Genomic DNA, 20,977 nt, shown 5'->3' with positions numbered 1-20,977 from the left:
AAAGTTTGGTTCATACTGACTCATGGTTTTTATTATTTAACCAATGTTTTAGTGAAATCAGCTGAGCTTAAGTTATGTATTTTTTCTTTTGCAGGATACTGTACAACTGCCAGACATGCAAAATGCAGTTTGAAAACATTCTCGAATTCGAACGGCACACTAAACAATGCAACGAATTAAACAACGGTGGTCACGGTCTGAAGCTGGAGAATATCAATATAAAGAGCGAGATTGACATTGACGGCAGTTCCAGTTCAGGAATGCCACAGCACATCACTATTCCGCACAGTCAGCCTCAACCTTCGATGCACGTACCCTCAGCGATATTGACTTCCGTGATCTCATCATCTTCGGCAGTGAGCAATGCCCACACTCTAAGCACTGCTCATGCTAGCCACCATCCCGATGTACACCCACAGCATCCTCAGCCGCAGCATACACCGCCAGCCCAGCATCAGCAACAACAACAGCAGCAACAGAGTATACATCAGCAGCAACCTCCTCCATCCCATCAGCATCATCCTTCACTACAGCAGCAGCATAATCTTCCAATTCACCTTCAACAGCAGCTATCGCATCACCTAATATCCACGCATCTTCCCCACCAAGATCACGGGTCTGCTGATCTGCACCATCAGGTCAACTTCCATCATCCACACATACCGCATATTCCTAATCTACCGCACAAAATCTTGTCCCCTCTTTTCCACATTCCTCCCTTCAATAATAACCACAGCACATAATGGAACGCTCGCAAGGGATCATCAACGGCTGATGGGTCCCTAACGGCTGCCGAAACGGCTTCCGCTGTTTCGACCTTTGTGGCCAAGACTGAACCAACATCGCAGTAGAGCCTTGAATGTGCTAGACTCTACTAGAGGCGGAACACCAGTACATACTTGTGTATGGTGTAACCATTACCACCGTAATGGTCATGTCCTGCGGTGACATCAAATCAAAACGTGTACGAATGCAGCAAGCTAGTGGTTAGCGTATGATTAAAAGCGAAACGTGTTGGCACTGGATATACTCAGAGAGTATTACATAGATAGACTATTAAGGGCAGTGTTGAGTGTTTAAAATGCAACTTTTTATTAGTTTCTATAACTGCAAATATGTACGCTTTTTGTTATTCATCCCCAATAAACAACGAAATAGTTGTTGAATCGGCGAATGAATCTAGTTATGATGGCTCTGGTTCTTGATGATGCTACGCAGTGGTAGAAGTTTTAAGATATTGACAAGTATCGGCTGTTCAATCGGTAATGAGTAATGAAGTGTTGATCGGTTTCATGTTCAGTTTTATTACAATGATGATTACGATTACGATTTGGTGTAATGTGCTCTTCTGTAGTACTTAGCTTGCGGCGACGGAATCGACGCAGAATAGCGAAACAAGAAAAATTTACCCTGTTGCAGTTGTCCGTATGAATGGGCGGGCCACCATAATGGTACAGGTTGGATCGATTTCAAATGAATGTCCCTGGATGTTCTAACCCTTTCGTTACCTGTTCTATGGAAGTTATAAGCAAATTTTCATTTATGCTTGAATAACTGATTAGATCAAATGGAAGCTGTGCCAGTGAAACTTTATTATGTGGTAATGATGAAATTTAGTATAGTAATTGTGTGGAATTGAAGCAATCGGAATTTGAAATTATGCGAGACTTCTGTAACCGATTTTAATAAATATATTGATTTCACCTGAAAATACCTCATAGATCATAGATGTTTTTGGAACTAGTAGAATTTTTTCGCTCTCAACTAATTTTGTTTAGGAGCATTAAAATTTGAATGAATAATTGAATGTATCATCTTATAATGGCTATGGAAACATTGTCATCGCAACAGTCAATATAGCTTTCTAGCTTCTAGTTTCGAAAGGGTTCAAAAATTATGTCAGTTTAAAAGTTGATACAAGAGATAATTTTTATCTATGGTCTGAACGTAATATTCAGTTACAATTCGTCAATAAGTTAACTCTGGGTGGCACCGGCAGAGCTGCAAATTGTCAGTCATGTCAAATGACCTTGACATACTGACTAAAATCATCGTCAACTGTAATCGGTACGGTCAAAGTGTCTGTCAAATGAGATACTCGATAGTTCTATGACCAAGTAGAAGTATACTCAGTCAAAGACAGGTGACGCATTTTGTTCTCTCTCTCATTCTCCTATTCCCTACACGGGACAATATTATTGTCAGTCCGCATTTTCCGGAAAAATCAAGCGTTTGGAGCTTCAAATATTGCAACTGAACATTGAAATATTGAGAGAAGAGTTCATTGCACATATTTGACAGTTTCCTCTCTGGAGAGAAAGTATTGTCGGATTGATGAGCAGTTTTGATTTTTTGACAATATTTTTGTCAAGCCGATGAAGTTTCCACATGTGACAGTCATAATTCGCGAAAAATATCGCGATTCTCACTCACTCACTGAAATGTCCGAAATCTAAAAACAATTTTGTTTTGAAGCCGAATGTCTTAGAATTGCATGAATCGTCGAAATCTGGTGTTATCGAGTTAGACGTATGTTTCGTCAAAACACGATCAGTCAAAGACAGGTGACGCATTTTGTTCTCTTTTTCATTCTCCTATTCCCTACTGAAGTAAAAAAATTCCATGAGAGTACTAACATAAACATAAATTGATAAAGTTTATTGTTCTTTGTAAAAAGCCATCGGATTTCGGAGTTTATTGGTGTACATGAATTTAATTCAATGTATATGCTGCTTGATTAATATTTAGTCACATCTTAATCAAGCAGTGACAGGAGAAATGAAGATAATATCAATCAATGAGCGTCCTAGTGAGTATAATAACAAGAGAATTTAAGTTATAACAGATCGGCTCTCAGACACTCAATATATGATGATTAGTAGAGCCTGGTTGGCAGCAGTCCAGTGACATAAACTTTCCAATCTTCGTCGTGCAAAGTTGTTCGTTGATAATGACATTTAGCAGCTCTGGGCACTGGAAAAAAAAACTGTTCCAAAACTCTGCGTATCGACCTTGACTTCGCGATTAATATTGAGCGAGGCTAGACCAAGTGATCACTTCTGTGAACTTCAATTAATAGAGAGTAGATCTGGCCTTGTTATGAAAAATTTGCAAGGAAAAACGAAAATTCAACGATAAATTGTTTTATTTTGCGTGCCCCACGTTACTTATACGCAAACCATACACCAGAGTGCTCACCGGCGTGTACACCTCTGTGAAAGTATCTGCATTTACCTCAGAGAATTTATTAGCTCTGCTTTAGCACTTTGGTGCGATTCAGTGGAGGAGATAAAAGTAAATAAACAAACAACACTCATGATGCGTGCACACTTCATACAACAGTGGTGTTCACGGTGGAAAGCAAGTGAAGTGAATGTAGGTCCTTATTACGGAAGTCGCTTCAGAGATAAAAGTAATTGCTTGGATGAACTTGATGTCATTATGAACATCACGCCACCAACATTTTGTTGAAAAAAATTGTTTTTTTTTCACCACAGTGATCACTTCACTATGCGTGATGCTGGTAATAGGTAAAATCAAGTGAAGTGACATGTAAGTGAAGTGAATGTGAAAGTGGAAGTGAGAACGGTAATAAGGGCCAGTGATTAAAACAAAATTGACTGGGCAATATGTGTTCAAAATCTTGCCAAATTTCTATACGTATATTTCTTTGAATTTCTAATTTGCCACCCCTATATACAGGGTCCGGCACTCGAAGTGTAACCAATTAAAAAGGCCATAAATTCAGTTTGGAAAATTACTTTTACTTAATTCAAAGTACAAAATGTGTAAAAATAATACAAAATTCAGAATCAATTCACTTTTGCTCGATATGACCACCTTTTGCCTTGACTTGATGACTTGAGAGAGCGAAGGAGTTGCTTCGTTTGGCCGAAAGCGGTCAATTTCCGAACATTGTATTTTCTGACGAGAAAATTTTTCCAATTGAGCAATTCGTAAGCTCTCAAAACGATAGGGTTTACTTGACCGACCGTTCATACGAGAATTTGAGTCATCGATTGGCCACCAGGAGGCAGCACCCGCAACAGATAATGGTTTGGGCCGCTGTACCGCAGATGGGCGCTCTCCAATCGTTTTCATCGAGCCTGGCGTCAAGGTAAATGCGACATATTATCGGGAAAGTATTCTGGAGGTTGCTTTGAAGCCGTGGGCAGACAAACATTTCGGTGGCAGACCATGGACGTTTCAGCAGGACTCGGCACCGTCTCACAAAGCTCGAGTGAACCAAGAATGGCTGAAAAACAACGTTCCGAACTTCATCACGTCCACACAATGGCTCTCGAATTCACCAGATGCGAATCCAATGGATTATTCTCTTTGGGCCATTTTGGAGAGCAAAGTCCGAACTAAAAGATACACCAGTCTCGAGGCGCTGAAAAAAGTTATTGTCCGCGAGTGGGCCAAAATACCTGCAAGTCACATTCGGCCAAACGAAGCAACTCCTTGCTCTCTCAGGTCATCAAGTCAAGGCAAAAGGTTGTCATATCGAGCAAAAGTGAATTGATTCTGAATTTTGTATTATTTTTACACATTTTGTACTTTGAATTAAGTAAAAGTAATTTTCCAAACTGAATTTATGGCCTTTTTAATTGGTTACACTTCGAGTGCCGGACCCTGTAGAAAACAAAAATGTGTTCCATATGATGTTAAATCTGCACAAAAAAAATGCAGCCCAAGCACAACACAAGTCTTTAGCTTGCTTATGCTTTTTACTTGTATAACGCTCTCAGACGAGTCCGTACCGAAACACGTGAATTATAGGTAAGGTGATGAAACTATCATCAGCGGCCCTTACACGTGACAATATTATTGTCAATCCAAAGTATTTTCAATACCGTCAATCCTGGCTTGATAACTTGAGTCCGAGTTTTTCAAAAAATTCAAGCGTTTGGCGCTTTAAATATTGTAAATGAATATTAAAATATTGAGAGAAGAGGTCATTGCACATATTTAATAGTTTCTCTCTTGAGAGAAAGTATTATCGGATTGATGCACTGAGGATACTACACGTTGGAAAATCATACGAATGTACTCTGATTTTTCGTCGCAAGTTTTTCTATTTAATATCCTAGTTTTGAACTATGTCATGGTCCCATTCGGAATTCCTGAATTTCATCCGGATGGAGTTATAGGGTATAGTGTGTTCAATAAAAAATTTTCTAAACTTGTCTCAAAACTACACAAATCGGTAGTCATTATCAGTAGGCAACTAAACAAACCGATTTCGGCTATCCTGGTTCCCGGTATACGGTTCCGGAAATTAAACAAACATTTCAATCGTTATTTAGAGTGCGATGGCAAAATTGTATAAAATCTTCAAAATTTGAAAAAAAAATTAGTAGAGTTTGTACGTCATGTTAGTTGGTGGTCGTACGAACCGACTTCGATTATACCGGTTCTCGGGTTCCGGTGCCGGAAGTGCATATAATAGTAAACCCACTTCGTTTTCTTAAAGATGTTTCATTCTACATGTTATGCACATACAATCTCTTGGTTTCTTTCAAAAATCGAAGAGAAAAATTTTGAATAGAATACCACAATATTATACATGAGAAAGGCATCATTACACCACTAGGTGGATTAAAACAGGTTTTATATCTAAATAAGGCTTATTCTTAAGTGCAGTATCCTTAGTGAAATTAAACTGGTATTCCAATTTACTTGGGCAGAAGGAATAGCATCAATAATTTTAGTTCTCGTCCAACAAATTAGGACGGTTATATCCACTCCGCACTCTAAACATAAAAAGATTATTTAGGTACACAGCGCATTAAATAGATTAGTTAAAATTACCTCTGAATACTTGCGACGTACTAGCCGGAATCGGAAGATCCTGACGTAAATCATCAGCGGAAGCCATGTTGCACTATTTTTGATCGAGTATCATACGCGCCAACTATGATTTTTTTTTCACACAAGATGCAACTTTGAATTTCATTGAGCTGACGTATGAAATGTGCACGTGTATCGTATACAGATCATAAAGCAGTTAAATGAAATCTATTTCATTGTAATGAATCCCATACGGCAGCAATGAAATTGTCAAAAATAAAAAAATGACACAATCATAAGATTTGACTTCTTAAATGCAGTATCCTGAGTTTTGGTATTCTTAAATGCAGTATCCTGAGTGTGAGCAGTTTTGATTTTTTGACAATATTTTCGTTAATCCGATGAAGTTTCCACTACACGATTAAAAGTATTTACCCCGATTCTGCAATCCGACGGATTTGTGATACGAACGAATCTACACTTTCGTTCGAGTTCTAATTTTGCATTCTTTATTCCATTCGACTTGTATGATTCGATCGAACTCACGTTGAAATTTCGAACACTAATCATCAAAGCTGTCAACACTACTCACACGTTCTATATTATTTATAGTATTAATTCCTTAGTAAACGAAACCGTCACACTCGTATAAATAAATTGGAACGATTCTAAACCGAACAGAAGTAATACGTATGCAAGTTGATCGAGTAATGTTCGAAAATTGAACAATCGAACGAATGATATTCGAGTTCATACCCAACTCGAAAAGAATACAGAATGGAAATTGCACATTCGATCGGAATATTTCGAATCGATCGACGTATAGAATAGGGTTGATTGTCAATACTCCTTGTAGTGACAATAATATTGTCTCGTGAAAGGGTCGCTTATGCGACAGTCATAATTCGCGAAAAATATTGCGATTCTCACTCACTCACTGAAATTTCGGAAATCGAAAAACAATTTTGTTTTGATGCCGAATGTATTAGAAATCGTCGTGAATCGTGGAAATCTGGTGTTATCGAGTTAGACGTATGTTTCGTCAAAACACGATCATATACGAGGCTTGCACGGAATTCTACTTCATGTGCCGGTTTGGATGTTTACTGGCTTTGTACGACTTGTAGTTTCCCTGGCAAGAATTTTTCGCACCATTTGAAAGTTGGCGTTGTACCTTTTGGTCACAGCTCGGACCCCAATACCTTGCTGCGCAGCTGATGGTCTCTGGTTAAGGCAAGGTTTCTCCAAAAATCGCACTTATTGTTTAAACAATATTTCAAAATTATACTCTTTACAGATAAAAGTACATATATAAATCATCGTACAACTTTTTCATTCATCTTATTTCCACAATATGGCGGCTCTAAAAACAGCTCCTTAAACTCGTTCGATTTGTTGGTGGGTGTCATCATTTCTTGAAAACGACTTTTAAGACTACATTTTAGACAAATGCACAAAACGAAATTTGTTTGAGCTTAATTTTTTTCACGTTTCGCCTTCAGCTCATCAGTGCGTAAAGCAATTCAACTTGAATTGGCTTTAAACCTTAAACAACCTTTGGGGATTTGAAAAAAATAGATTGCAGACGCACTCATTTTAATGAGAATGAAGAATATTTTTAAGAGACTTCAAGATAGGTTTGCTGCCATTTAATTGTGCTTTCATTATAGTAATGTATTTCACTTCAAACAATTAACAAATTAGAGAACTTTGGCTCAAGATGCGATTGATTACAAATTTTAGAACCGAACCAACCATTCAATATTATGTCAACGCTATTCTTAAAGGCAGCAATAAATTCGAGTCCGAAATGAACAGGAAACAGACTTGTTTTCTAAAAAATTATCGATTATTGCCTTATTAGGTATTATTCTATTCAATTTGCAACTATGAGATTAATACTTAAGAAATCTTTCCAAAATAGAAAATAACATAACGTTTCATTGCTATTTCAACCGATATTTGTCAATATGTGAACATACGAAATGAACAGAGAAATAAAAAACACATAGTTAAGAAGAGAAAAACAGAAACGAGCGAACCTTGTGATATTTTCCGATTGTGTTGCGTGCTGAATCTCGACAGAAGCTGCTTCTAGTGAGTCAAATATGGAATGTGGATATCAAATAATAACAGGAGCCAGAGTACCTATGCATCTCTTACCAATAATTACCTTAATTACTGAGCTCATGGTGAACTGCAGTAGTAGTAGTAAGAATTTGAGCTCAAATTAACTTGCAAGGTAATTATTGAAACATTCGACATTTTTTTGTTAGCAAATCGGGAGTTGAACTTGGAAACGTTCATTGTATATAACTATATAGTAACATAAACCTAGATTTTTAAAAAAGTAGGATGATAATCCTCAAAAAGTCAGTATAAGTTGGAATTTTGGAAATAGTAATCAGAGGTAGAATAATCAACTATGAATTGATCATAATACACCACACTAGCAGTATAGCATGGAAACAAGACAACTTATCTGCGGAAACAACCCAATCTAGTTTACGCTTTGCCATGGTGGATTCAAATCCCGGCTCTTATAATAGAAGCGAACAGACTGAATGTTAGTAGCTTGTTAGTCTAGCCCCTACCATCAATAAATAAAAATAGTCCAGCGGTTATGGCTAAGGAAAAAAGAAAAAGTCGTTTCGGGCTAAAGTTCCTAAAGAAAATAACTCAGAATGGTATGAAATTATGCTATCGCTAGTAGGCGAGCATGTGATAGGAGCCGATTAGAAGTCGAGAGTTCAATAGCCAATACTCTCGTGATTTAGTATTTTTGTAATTCCTCATTTCAGTCAGCTGAAATCGCGCCTTTGAATACTGATCTCTTATCTATGTTTTATGTCATCGTGTGGTTGTTTGATCTCTCCACACTGTTCTCTATTTGGACGACAGTTTTGCCATTTACCAAGAAAGGTTTAGAAACAATTTGCTCCTATCCGTACTAGTCTTCCGGAGGGCGATTTTGTGTTTTACGAAACGATATTTTGATTGAATATTTTGCTACACGATTATGAAGTGACAGTGAATTTTGCCCCGTGGCAGAGTGAAAAGTTTTGGTTACAGAAAACATGAATCTCTTCACAGACAGCACAAGATTCAATCGTACGTTCGCGTTACTAGACTTTTTGGATGATTATTAAAACAGTTCCTACCAGAAGTGCTTCATAAAAATTTCAATAATTAGATCCTAGGTTCAAAAATAATGAGATTCGTTCAAAGCAGAAAATAATTGCATGTCGTCTAAGTTACACTTCTCGAAAGTAGTTTCGAACAAAACTAGTGGTCGTCGAGCTTCAACTTCATTTAGCGTCATTTTAATAATTGGATGCAATTCGTAAAACCAGCTGAGTTGAGACAAGAAATGGTTTACTTTACAGATGGTGTGAAAAATATGTTAACCTTCAAGTATCAACCATACTAAGAGATATTAGATGACACTTTGTTCCATCTATGAACGGAATACTGAACTAGAACTAGACATTTACGAATACGACTGAACGTATAGATTTCGTTAGTTTTTTTTTCTTCATCCTCATAAACAACACTAATCAAAACCGTAACCCATAGGATAGGGTTTCAATAAACACATTAACAAATATTACATGCTTGCGCTCTAAAGTCTTCCAAAGTTTAAGTTACATTTTACTTGCAAAAAAAACTATTGATCTTTCTCTCTAGAACACAATATTGTTAGATATTGCTATCGTAACCGGCTAGCTTTTGTTTCGCTCGAAGCACAGACGGCTCGACGTGAAATAGGTTTTAATTGATCCTCAACAGAATTCAGGTTTAAGTTACAGATACTAACATTAGACATTAGTGTGTAATAAGGAAGAAAGTATGTGCGAATTTCGCTGCTTTTAAGGATAGCAGTAGCACTCGAAAGTCAGCGAACATCAGAACCAGTGCGCTGTTTGCATAATACTGAAACACAGACACTTAATGCATATACGTATGTATAAGAAATAGGACTTAAAATAGTTGCGCCATTGGCAAATGTAGGATATTAGCGAGGATTAAATGTGTATAAAAAAAACAATGATAAAAGTAGAAGTTAAAAACACAACTCCATTAGCAGTAATCAAAATATATCTCTAAATCGCCACAATCATATATGATGTTAAATAACATGCGCGGAAACACAGAAACACTCATACACACACAATGCTAAAAGGTGATAGACATGTTAGAAAGTCATTTATATAAGGAAAAGAAACGGAAAGGAAAATGTTAATTTGTTAACACAAGTGCTTGAATAGGAATATATCAGACGAAACGAACTTTAGCTGGTGTAACAGTCGCGCAGATGGGAGCTTCCAAGAACTCCTGGCTGGCGCCGACACACGAACCACAATAATTGGCTGTTGAATAGAGAGTGTTACCTTTAATTAATTGATAGATGATGGTTAGGCTAGAAACAGAATGAAAAACAGAGAGAGATATATAAGTCAGTCTGGATAAGCAGAGCAGAGTTACTGTTCAAAACAGTTTTGCGAAGCGATTAAAAAAAACAGTGCAAAAAGGTAAAATCTTTAGTAAAAGAACGAAACAGAATGTTTTATTGAAAACAGAAAACAATACTTTTTATTTTATTTTTTTAACAAACGAGTCAAATATGACGATGAAACTGTTGATGTGAGAAATAAAAAAAGGAAGAGTTTAAATATGTTGGCTGGTTATCATATCTGACTCGTTGCGCAGTGCGATATGGCTTAAGTTAGATGCTATTCTATTTCCCAGTTTTTGTGTATACACTGAACAAAATGTTACTTCACAAATAAAAAGCACACAAATGTTTAACAAACATCAGCGTGGTCTTAGGCAATACATTGTTTGATGCGTTTTTTGGCTGCTGTAAATGATTCGTTAAGCGTAATTTGAAAAAAAAAATGGAATAGTATAGATTTCTCTTTTTTATTACATTTTCCTATTATTGCTACGATAAACAATCAAATAAAAAATACTTATAGACACACATAGCTTGTCACCGCATGAGAAATTTTTATCCGAAAATTTCCGAAATGAAACGGTATCCGCATTTTACCTGTTCAACAAATTCAATCAACACAAATATATCGGAAAGCTATACACCCCTATTCTGTATTTCGATCGAATTGGATTTTTTCGAACGAATGTAAAAAATTGCATACTGTAATTCGATCGAGTTATGCTTTTGTATGGAAAACTAGAATTCGATCGAGATACAGAATGCCAAATTCGATCTAATTCTTACGACCAGGCAGGAAAAATCATCGAATTACTGCTGATTTTGATATCACTGATCGCGTACATAAAAAAACTGCTGATTTCATCACAAGTGAGATTAGCCAAAGAAAAAATCATCGTTGCGTAATCACAACTGACCTGATCTTTAAGAGATTTTGATTTGTATATGTGCAATTTCCATTCTGCATTCCATTCGAGTTGGGTATGAACACGAATATCATTCGTTTGAGTTGTTCAATTTTCGAACATTACGCGATCGACTTGCCAACGTATTACTTCTGTTCGGTTTAGAATCGTTCTAATTTGTGTATACAAGTTTTACGGTTTCGTTTACTAATGGCGTTTTCGTTTTTAATTTGCACTACACCGGTGCAGGGCTACACGGAGGCATGAATAAACGAACAAAAATGACGAAAACATAAACAGTAACCATTGACTACCATAAACGATTCCATTGCACAGAGCTACACCAAACTTTTGATGAGTGCTACACCAGTGGTATCGGCGCAGAAAAAGTGTAGCACTGGTGTAGTGCAATTGGCAAAAACGAACGGTTTCAGTGCAGCTTTCGCTACACCGGTGTAGTCCAATTTAAAAACGAAAACGACATAAGAAATGAATAATCACCCCGTTTCTGTAATCCGACGGATTTGTGATACGAACGAGTCTACACTTTCGTTCGAGTTCGAATTTTGTATTCTTTTTTCCGTTCGACTTGTATGATTCGATCGACTCTCGTTCGGGAACACTTGAAATTTCGAACACTAACCATCAAACAACAACATTACTTACACGTTGTTTTTCTTTTTATATTATTCATTCCTTAGTAAACGAAACCGTTACACTTGTACAAACAAATTAAAACGATTCTAAACCGAACAGAAGTTATACGTACGCAAGTCGATCGCGTAATGTTCGACAATTGAACAACTCGAACGAATTATATTTGAGTTCATACCCAACTCGAACGGAATGCAGAATGGAAATTGCACATTAGATAGGAATATTTCGAATCGATCGACGTACAGAACAGGGGTGAATACCGCGATTTCGTACATGCGGTAAAGAAACGATACACGATACCGAAGCTTGGTTTTGAAAACATCACCGAGTTCATCAGCATCGAGCATTCACACATGTGCACGAGTTTTCAACTGTGTTGAAAAAACAGATTCACGGTGTCGGTACGAAAGTTTGTTATCAGCGTATGGTTTTGATTGTACACGGAGCAGCGATTGAGAAAAATCATAGCCACTTTACGGGAAGTGAAATCAGACTCTGATGCCAATTCTTAAAGAACCATTGCACGAATTCTTTCAGGTCGAATTCGAACATGCGACACGAGTTTATAGTTCACTTTTACTACCGATGATAGTCTCATGGTATCCTTGCGCCGATCTGGATCGCGTTTGCAGATAATTCTCCGTGCCAATAGCGAAAGAGTTAAAATTGAACTCAAGTAGAATTACGCTTTATGTATATCAGCGTTTAAAGCTGTTAGAAATCGAAGAGTATTTCTTCCAAAAAATAGCAATGAAATAAATGTTATGTTTCGCATTTGAGGGGTAAAATTAAAATAAAGTTTCAAAAAAATGACGAATTCCTATAGTATAAGGATTTTCGGATATTCTAGGTAGCTTGGGCTTTGTCCATAGACTATTGATACATTCTTCCGTTTTATTCCTTACACATTATGCAATTCGGATCAAGTTACTACACTATTTCATACTGTCAGCTCGCAGTATAAAAGAATAAATTGCTCGTACCGCCATAAAATTGTTTTAGTAATTACTAGTGTTTCGGTTGAAAAATAAACTCAAGCGACGAACTTCCTTCCACTATCGAGCGATAAATCCTGTTCGAATTCGATGTTCGATCCTAAACTAGCATATAAAGTTAGCTCTGTTTATGATTGCGTTTTTGGCTGTCACAATAACGCAACATCAGATTTTGCAACCTATTGGTTAATTTGGTAATTTTATCGTACGGTTTACGTTTGAAGATCATTTGGTACAATCATAGGAATATCAAATATGATAATAAATTTAAAATTAAGATTTTTTCTATCAGTAAGAATTATCATTCAGAGTAAATTGTCTCCGATTACGCTTCCGAAATCAAGGCTGTGAAAGAACACTGGTCTTGTATATGACGATTGAGAAGGGCGAAACAAATTTTCTTTCTAAAATCATACTCGTATCGTGTATTTCAACACCAAGGGGAAAGAACGGGGGTGACGAGGTGGGTGTAGAAGAATTAATATCTCAGTTTGTGGTTCGTTACCTAACATTTACAAGTTGCAGCGAATTTATCCTCATAATTAGCTCTCCAAAGTGATCCTCACGCTTCGGTAGGAAAAAAATCCTTCAGAAGCGTCGTTCTTCGTTTCTCGGCTACGTCCATCTGGTTCTGAAGATCGCCTCGATCGGTCGTTTCCGCGCGTTCTACTTTCCAGGATAGATTCTCGATTTCTGCCTCCAGCTGAGCCTATGTGTTACATATCGAAATAGTTATCAGTATTGCTGAATTGCGTTGCGTATTTTTTTCCTACCTGCTGATATTCAAACAGATCTTTCCGGGAACCAGCCTCCATGAAGTACGCATAGGGATAGGTATACTGGAGCGTGTATCGACATTTTGCCAACAGAGCAGCCGCATCAAACAAATACTGCCAGTCGATCCAAGTTCCAAGGCCTTTCATCACCTTCTCGTTGATGCGCGCCTTCATGCGGTCCAACGTTTGCTGTTCAAGCTGAAGCGACTTTGAGTGGTTCTCCCAGCGTTCGTAGTAGTGTAGGTACTTTTTCAGAGCTTCGCGGGCCTGAAAATATGGATAGAATTAGGTGGTACTTAATTTTTTATTCGATTTTTTTGATGAAGACCCCAGTGTAATGCAAATAATTTGAAACAATTAGATACTTTCATCGAGTATTAACACCGCGTTGTTATTTTAAGAATTTGAACTATTTCCAGTTGGTCCGTCTTATATCAATCATTTTTTTCCATACATTATATTGTTATTATTAAACAGTTTTTAATAAGAATCAACAGACACAATGTGGTTCCAATAATATAATACAAAAAAAACAAAAAAGGTGCTATAGTCCATTTGCCTGCTATTGAATTTGATTTGGGTTCAACTTTCGGTTCCGGAGTTACAGGGTAATATGTGCAAATTAATGAAAAATGTGCACTCAGTTTTCTCGGAAATGGTTGAACCGATTTTCACAAACTAAGAATTAAATGAAAGGTCTTGAAGGTTTTTAAAAATTTCTAGAGCGTTTGATCCAGATCCGACTTACTGTTCCGGAACTACGACGCGGTAAGTGGAAATTTTTTATTTTAATGAATATTTTTTCAATTGTGATGGTAAAACAGTTGTAAATCCTATAAAACAGATAAAAGCTTGCAGTTTGCAGACCTTGTTAGTTGGTAGATATATAAACTTAATTCGGCACTACTGGTCCCCCGTTTCTTGTTTCAGAAGCACCGAAAGTTTGAAGAAAAATTTCAAACGAGGAATTAAATACAATTTCTCAGCGACAGGTAACCCGATTTTCAAAAGTTTTTTATTTAAAATAAAATTATCATTGTCTAAAAAGTTACTGTTCAATTTCATTCGGTTCCGTAATTACAATGCGTCATATAAAATGACGAAGCAAGAAAACACAACGCCGCACACGAAGGATGCGTTTAGTACACTCAGTAAAGATAACGAAACCCAACATCGAAGCTCAAGTTTGAAAATACAACCGAGTCCATCGGCATCAAGCACGCATGAGTACGAGTTTTAAACCGTTTTGATGAAACCAGAACCACTATGGTAATACGAACGTCTGTTACCGTTGATTGATTTTACTTGAACACGGTGCTGCCATTGAAAAAAAGTATAGCCACTTTACAGGAAGTGTGGGCGAAAGAATAATCAAATTTCAATGGACAATGAAAACAGCAAATAATATTATGCATGCTATGTTTGACCATGACAATATTAATAATCAAATTATAGCAATAACGCTGCGTCTGCTGTATGTTCGAAACATACATAATGGTGCGCTCCTGTTACTTGTATAAATCAAATTTATCATAATAGCGTTTTTGCTATTAATCTTGTGGGTTATTGCATCAATTTTCATCTGATTAGTACAGTTCATATGTTATTTTGTGGATTACTCGACTTTCAATCAACGAGTCGAATACAATGTCTTTGGTTCGGCTCTATAAAACAATACCGCAAAGAAAATCTGTTTTACTCCTCCTAGTTGTGCAATAAAAAGGGAAAAACTCTTCCAAATTTGAATCAAACCTGCTCCAATTTGTGAGCTATTTTAGTTGCTTGCAAAACGAAACGGTTTCCAGTTCCTGATTACGAAGTACCAGGAGTAGTGGTCAAACACGGAACTCATTATTTTTCCTAGAGATGGCTGAATCGATTTCCACAAACTTAGACTTTTTTTTTTATTATTAAACCTACTGGCCTCTTGTTACCATAGTTTGGCCAAGTTAAACTTATATACTTATATATTTCTTATAGATCTATTTTCGCGTCTTCAAAAAAAGTCACAATTGCCGACATCAGTCTAGGATCCATTCTCTTTAGATTGAGTTCCACATCAGGTATCGCGCCTATATCGACGATCGTTCTCCATAAAACTCTTCTGTTGTCTTCGTACAATCTACAATGAAACAGTAAGTGATCTGGTGTACCCAGTGCATCTTCACATTGACAGGTGCCGTCGTCTATGATGTTGTTTCTGAACAAGTGTGCCGGTAGTCTTGAATGGTTGCTTATGAGTTTTGATATAATGACAACTTCTCGTCTGCTAAATCCGCCATCCTTGAACCACGCTGATGTTGAGACTGTTGGAATAATTGCAAAGCAGAACCTGCCTTTTGTACCGGTGTTCCAATCCCGTTGCCAACTGGATACAGCTCGCGCGTGTACTTAGACTCAAATGAAAGTGTCTTATAGCACAATAGATTGCTATTGATTCTTACTCGGATCTCACTTCCGGTACCGGAACTAGAGAGTGAAGTGTGTTTAACATTCCAAACCATCACTTAAAGCCAAACTGCATAATGACTTTGACATTCCCCGTGAACTAAAAAAGATGTAATCTGGACACACCTAAATACGTATACTACTGTGGGCAAAAAGTAGTAAGGCTTTTGAATTATATTCCGCGCGGAAACCTTATTCGTCGAAATATTTTTTTTCTAGGTGACATGTGTGCCAAGTGTCACGTCAAAATATTCATTGATGTTCAGTATACGTCTGTCTTTCTGAAGTATTAAAAGTGCAATCGACGATTTTTACAATGAGTGAAATTATTCAACAAAAAAGTTCGATTAAATTTTGAGTGCGGAATTAAATTTCTGGTGCCGAAATGCTCAAAATGTTGCAAAACGCCTTCGTTGATAATTGTATGTTGCGAGCAAGTGTTTTTGATTGATACAAATTGTTCAAAGAGGATCGAGAACGTTTTGACGACGAACCACGTCCAGGACGACCATAAACATCAGTGGTCAGGTTTTGAACAAATACAGCTCAGTCAACTTTGTATCAATTATTAATATTATGTCACCATTTGATTCGAAATATTTCTACGTATTGATTTGAATGTACATAGCCATGTATTTTTAATTGTATATCATTGAAATGTTGATGAACAGCTAGCAGTGTCCTATTTGGTCTGCAAAAAATCTCCGGCATACCGGATTTCCCTGCCATAGTCGACGGTTTTGAAGGAGTAAGCGATATATAAATTGGAAAGCATCACTCTGACTGGTCAATCGATCTAAAAGCGAATCTGTTGGAAGCACGCGAATTTATAAATAGAAGCGAAATTATAGCTAATGTTTCAGTCCTACGCGTAGTATGCTAGAGGTAGGTTGTTGCTAGACAGCAAGACAAAAAGTGCCATAAAACGATTTGAAGCTTTAATTGGTATGCTCTGATCTTGTGTCATGCGAGCTCGGATGAAATTCCATGTTATATCGTTTCGCCTGAGAAAATGACAACTACCCCAGAGTAAATTTTGAGTGCATAAGACTCGATTGATGATGAGATAAAGTTTATCGCTTCAACCGAAATCGCAGAAGGATAGTAATGGTAGAGAAACGTTATAAAAATAACTGCTTGCATACAAAACTTGAACACAAGCTTGGCGAGGAGAAGCTTATATATCGATATCCGTATCGCAAGCATGTACAAACATATAATTGCATACATTTGAGCTATTGATGTAATTTAGTCGGCTACAAAACAAATACAAATCACGACTATTAGAGTCTATACTCTGGGTTCGCGTGTTCGGTGTTGGTTTCTAATAAAGATAACCCTAAGCATACTCTCGTGCATTTGCGGATTCAAAAGTGTGACGATTAATTGAAAATATCGATTATTAGAAATTTTGGTTGCCTTGTTCCACATCAATCGCTCGAACAACCCCAGGGGCTGATCCTTGTAGTTTTTTGATAATACTACAGGCTTTTAGATCGAAGATGGCGCCGAAAGGAGCGCAAGTGCGAAAAGCAATTGTGTGCGGCCGCAAATAATGATTTTATCAATAAGAAAGCTTTCAAAGAAGCTTAGCTCTCTGTAAGCACTATCCATAACGTTCTTAAATCTTTCGATACACGTTTAACATTAATCAGAAAGGTTGGGAGCGGAATAAAACCAGATCTCAGGAAGCACCAGTAGGACGCGAAGGTGAAGTAAATATTGCGGAAGAGATTAGATCTTTCGGTACGTAATGTAGCTAGAAATTTAAAATGTCTCCAACTTCCGTGCATACTTTCAAGCACCGAAAAGGTATGAAGCCGATCAAGGTGAAACTCACAAGTTGTATCGCTAATATTTGACAAAGTTGTCCTGCTAGATAATAAATGAAGAAACTTATGTGCTGGATTCTAGGCAACTTCCCGGAATGACTTTCTAGGCAACTTCCCGGAATGACTTTTCATACTGCCATGCAACCGAAAGGCGTTGAAGAGCATTTCAGAACGAATAAAAAAGTCATGGAAAAAATATTGATTTAGTAAGCAATATGTAGCTGTAGTAAAGTAAGCCAAAGCTCACTACCGGAATGGTAAACAAGGAAATAAACAATGAACAATATATAAAGAAACGATTGGTACAATTCCTACGCAGCCACGACACTCCCTCGCTATTCTGGTGTGATTTGGTGTCTTGTCTGTCGCTATTCTGGTGTGATTTGGTGTCTTGATGTCTTGTCGGATGCGAATCCACCTAACTCTCTCAACTATAGAAAAAAATCATAATTCTCTCAACTATAAAAAAATTACGAAAATCTATGACAAAAGTAGCTGAACCGGTTGCATTGAAGTTGGCACAGACCCGTAGTTTCTTCATGCACCCTAATTAGGTAAGTGTAATTAGTTTTAAGATAACTAATAAAGCACGATTAAATAAATGAAAAATGCATATTGTATTGAACTAACAGAAAATTTGGTTGTTTCTAAATTCAATCTGTCCATATTTTGTCGCGAACAACCCTTAGGAGCCCCGTATGAACAACCAGCGTTGCTCATCCAGTTCTAAATTTTGGATCATTCAATGATTTAAATAATGTTAATCGACTCACAATAAGGCTCATGCATTGTTTTCAAACTAAAGCGTAACAATTACCTGCGCATGGACCGACTCGTGTGCAATGTTCGGATTCTCCTTATACCGCGAACACTCGTAGTATTCCGAGCCGTGTGCCTTCCAGTCGCCGAGGCACATCCAGCAGAAATCGTGCTTACAGTTGAAGCATTGCATATGGTTGCAACCACCATTTTTCTCGATGCAGATGTGACACTTGGGACAGTCTTTTGTGTGGGCACTAATATAGTTGGCTGTTTCACTGTCGTCGGCACATTTGGTTAGCCACTTGCGGATTATTTGGCAATCAGTTGGAGCGTGATAATCTGTACCACAGCGGAAGCAGAATGATGTCTTGCACACACGACAGGTGGCCTTTTTCGGACTGATATCGGAGCTGCGGATAATTATCTAAAACGAAAACAAAATATCGTAATGAATGATTTGTAAAATATTGCAATCCCAAAACAGTTTACCTGGCAGTTAGGGCCGGGGCAAAATCGTAGTTCTGGGTGAGATTTGACGTAATCGGCAAAGGCAAACTGTTGGTACTTTTCTCTCAGCATGGGTCGATTGAGTAAATTTAGCACCAAATCTTCCGGTACACGAACATCGCATCTCTGCTCCATACAGCCGATTTGGGTTGAAATGCCCTGGCTAATTTGAATCTCAAAGTGCATTGCCCAGCAATCCCGACAAAACGAATGTTGGCAGGATAGGTTGTGAAACTTATCCAATGTCTGCACTGTAACGCAAACTGGACAAGGATGTGTTCGGTATCCCGTCGATAGTATCACCGAGGATTGCGTTTTTGTACTGGTGCCAGGAACAGCGACTGGTAAAACACCGGAAATCGGCACGATCACACTAGAACTTGAAACTGGCATGGGAGCGGATGAGGTTGAAGCTATGGCCGCTGGAGCTGCTTTGATACGAGCACTGACAAGCAGATTTGTTGCATTGTTTCGATACTTTTCCACCACTTCTGCAGTGTTCCATTTAGTTTCATGTAGCAACACTTTAGCCAGAGATGGTGTAATCTGGAGTAGGTTGCTCAATTTCTCCACAAGTTCGTTGAGCAATTTTTCCACTTCTTCCACGTTGAGACATTCGTACACAAAATATTCCGGATCGGAACGTTTAGGATCGATTTGTTCAATATCACAATCTTCGGGGCCTGCAAGTTACAAGTAAAAATTATGGTGTTTGTTTTTCTCGTAAATTCAGCACTTGATTCGGTTGCAATTTTGCGAGCAAGAATAATTTCCCAACTTTCATAAGGCTTCTGATGCAGATAGGTTACAGTCACATGCTAAGTAAGTAAAATCAATGGCAATATATTTTTAGGCATTCATTTTCTTGCATGAACTTCACGAGCACAAATAAAAGCTACAGCAAATAAGAAATACAATCCAACGCCTAATTGGATTATATCTGAGCTGGCTAATCAAAGACCAATTGTAATATAACTTACATTAATACTGCAAAGGGTTATCGTCTTGGGTTTTAGAATTACAATGAAATTTTGTAAAAATCGCAAATGGAAAACGAAACGAAGGAAATGTGTTCGCCAGATGCATTGGTGATTATCAAACACATTCATGTCATTATCTAAAAGATAAGAGCCCACTACTTACTATTATAGTAATCGTCGAACTCGTAATCGTTATCCGACGAGTAATCCATATCCGATTCTTGATCTGCCATTTTTCGATGAGGATTACGTGCCTCACAGATCAATCCAAGTACTTTCGGTACAGAATCTGTGTGCCGTGTTCGTCAGAAGCTAATTCGTATAATACTTTCAGCGAAAGCCAGATCCTCTTCGCCGTACGAGTAATTGCCCTTTGCAGCCAGTGCAAAATCAAGCCCTTGGAAACCGTCGAGCAATACGAGTTGACCTTACAACCAACTTCTTGCGTTTGCTACCATAAGACAGCCTCGCGTTCTGGCTGAAGCTAATATTTTTATTTCACCTTGAATTTTGCAACTTCTTTCCTCCTTCTCTGTTGGTTAACACAATGAAGTGAAAAATTGGATATAATTGTACCGTCGAAAAATGAACCTTGCGTAGTCAGACCGTGCTCAGAATCATGTTCTTTGCACGGCTTCCACATCAAACATAATTGGGAACGGATAAGAACGGTCCACAAGTCACTGACACAGGTATAATTTATTCGTAGAAACTGAATCGAGTATGCAATCTAAACCCTCAAAAATAGATACACAACTTTGTCAGAAAACCATTCACCCAGCGAATGTCGACTGCACGTCATGTATGTCGATCGCAGAGATGCCAGATATTTTCATAGGAAATCTGTATTACTCTCTATAAAAAAT

General features: G+C 37.6%; 2 protein-coding genes across 14 annotated transcripts in view; one reads left to right on the top strand and one right to left on the bottom strand.

The window, feature by feature from the left end:
- Nucleotides 1-10,777, top strand: part of LOC131439416 (zinc finger protein 271-like) — a 38,655-nt gene extending 27,878 nt beyond the window's left edge. For all 12 annotated transcript variants that reach the window (XM_058610387.1, XM_058610393.1, XM_058610389.1 and 9 more), the window contains one exon: nucleotides 95-10,777. In XM_058610387.1, the coding sequence (XP_058466370.1) occupies nucleotides 95-743 (649 nt within the window). In that variant the 3' untranslated portion in view covers nucleotides 744-10,777. The remainder of the gene's footprint in view (nucleotides 1-94) is intronic.
- Nucleotides 10,778-12,680: 1,903 nt separating this feature from the next.
- LOC131436023 (potential E3 ubiquitin-protein ligase ariadne-2) lies at nucleotides 12,681-20,904 on the bottom strand. Of its 2 annotated transcripts, XM_058604443.1 has the most exons (6): nucleotides 20,703-20,904; nucleotides 20,275-20,643; nucleotides 19,114-19,814; nucleotides 18,680-19,048; nucleotides 13,580-13,849; nucleotides 12,681-13,515 (listed from the first exon to the last, which is right to left on the bottom strand). In XM_058604443.1, the coding sequence occupies exons 2-6, from the start codon at nucleotides 20,342-20,344 to the stop codon at nucleotides 13,369-13,371; spliced, it is 1,557 nt and encodes a 518-aa protein (XP_058460426.1). In that variant the 5' UTR covers nucleotides 20,345-20,643; nucleotides 20,703-20,904; the 3' UTR covers nucleotides 12,681-13,368. The 2 variants fall into 2 exon arrangements, with proteins under 2 accessions (XP_058460426.1, XP_058460425.1); XM_058604442.1 differs by having other exon boundaries at nucleotides 20,275-20,904.
- Between the last annotated feature and the right edge of the window lie 73 nt (nucleotides 20,905-20,977).

Source organism: Malaya genurostris, chromosome 3 (genome assembly GCF_030247185.1).
Source record: "Malaya genurostris strain Urasoe2022 chromosome 3, Malgen_1.1, whole genome shotgun sequence".
Taxonomy (NCBI): domain Eukaryota; kingdom Metazoa; phylum Arthropoda; class Insecta; order Diptera; family Culicidae; genus Malaya; species Malaya genurostris.
The sequence above is the reverse complement of the archived record's forward strand: the minus strand, read 5'-3'. Positions and strand labels throughout refer to the sequence as shown.

Bases quoted from the DNA above. Each gene is read 5' to 3' on its own strand.
- LOC131436023 (XM_058604442.1), bottom strand. From the start codon at position 20,344: ATGGCAGATCAAGAATCGGATATGGATTACTCGTCGGATAACGATTAC. The intron at 19,815-20,274 runs GTAAGTAGTGGG...TGTAACTTGCAG, and splicing joins GTTCGACGATTACTATAATA to GCCCCGAAGATTGTGATATT. The intron at 13,516-13,579 runs GTAGGAAAAAAA...TGTAACACATAG, and splicing joins ATCTGTTTGAATATCAGCAG to GCTCAGCTGGAGGCAGAAAT.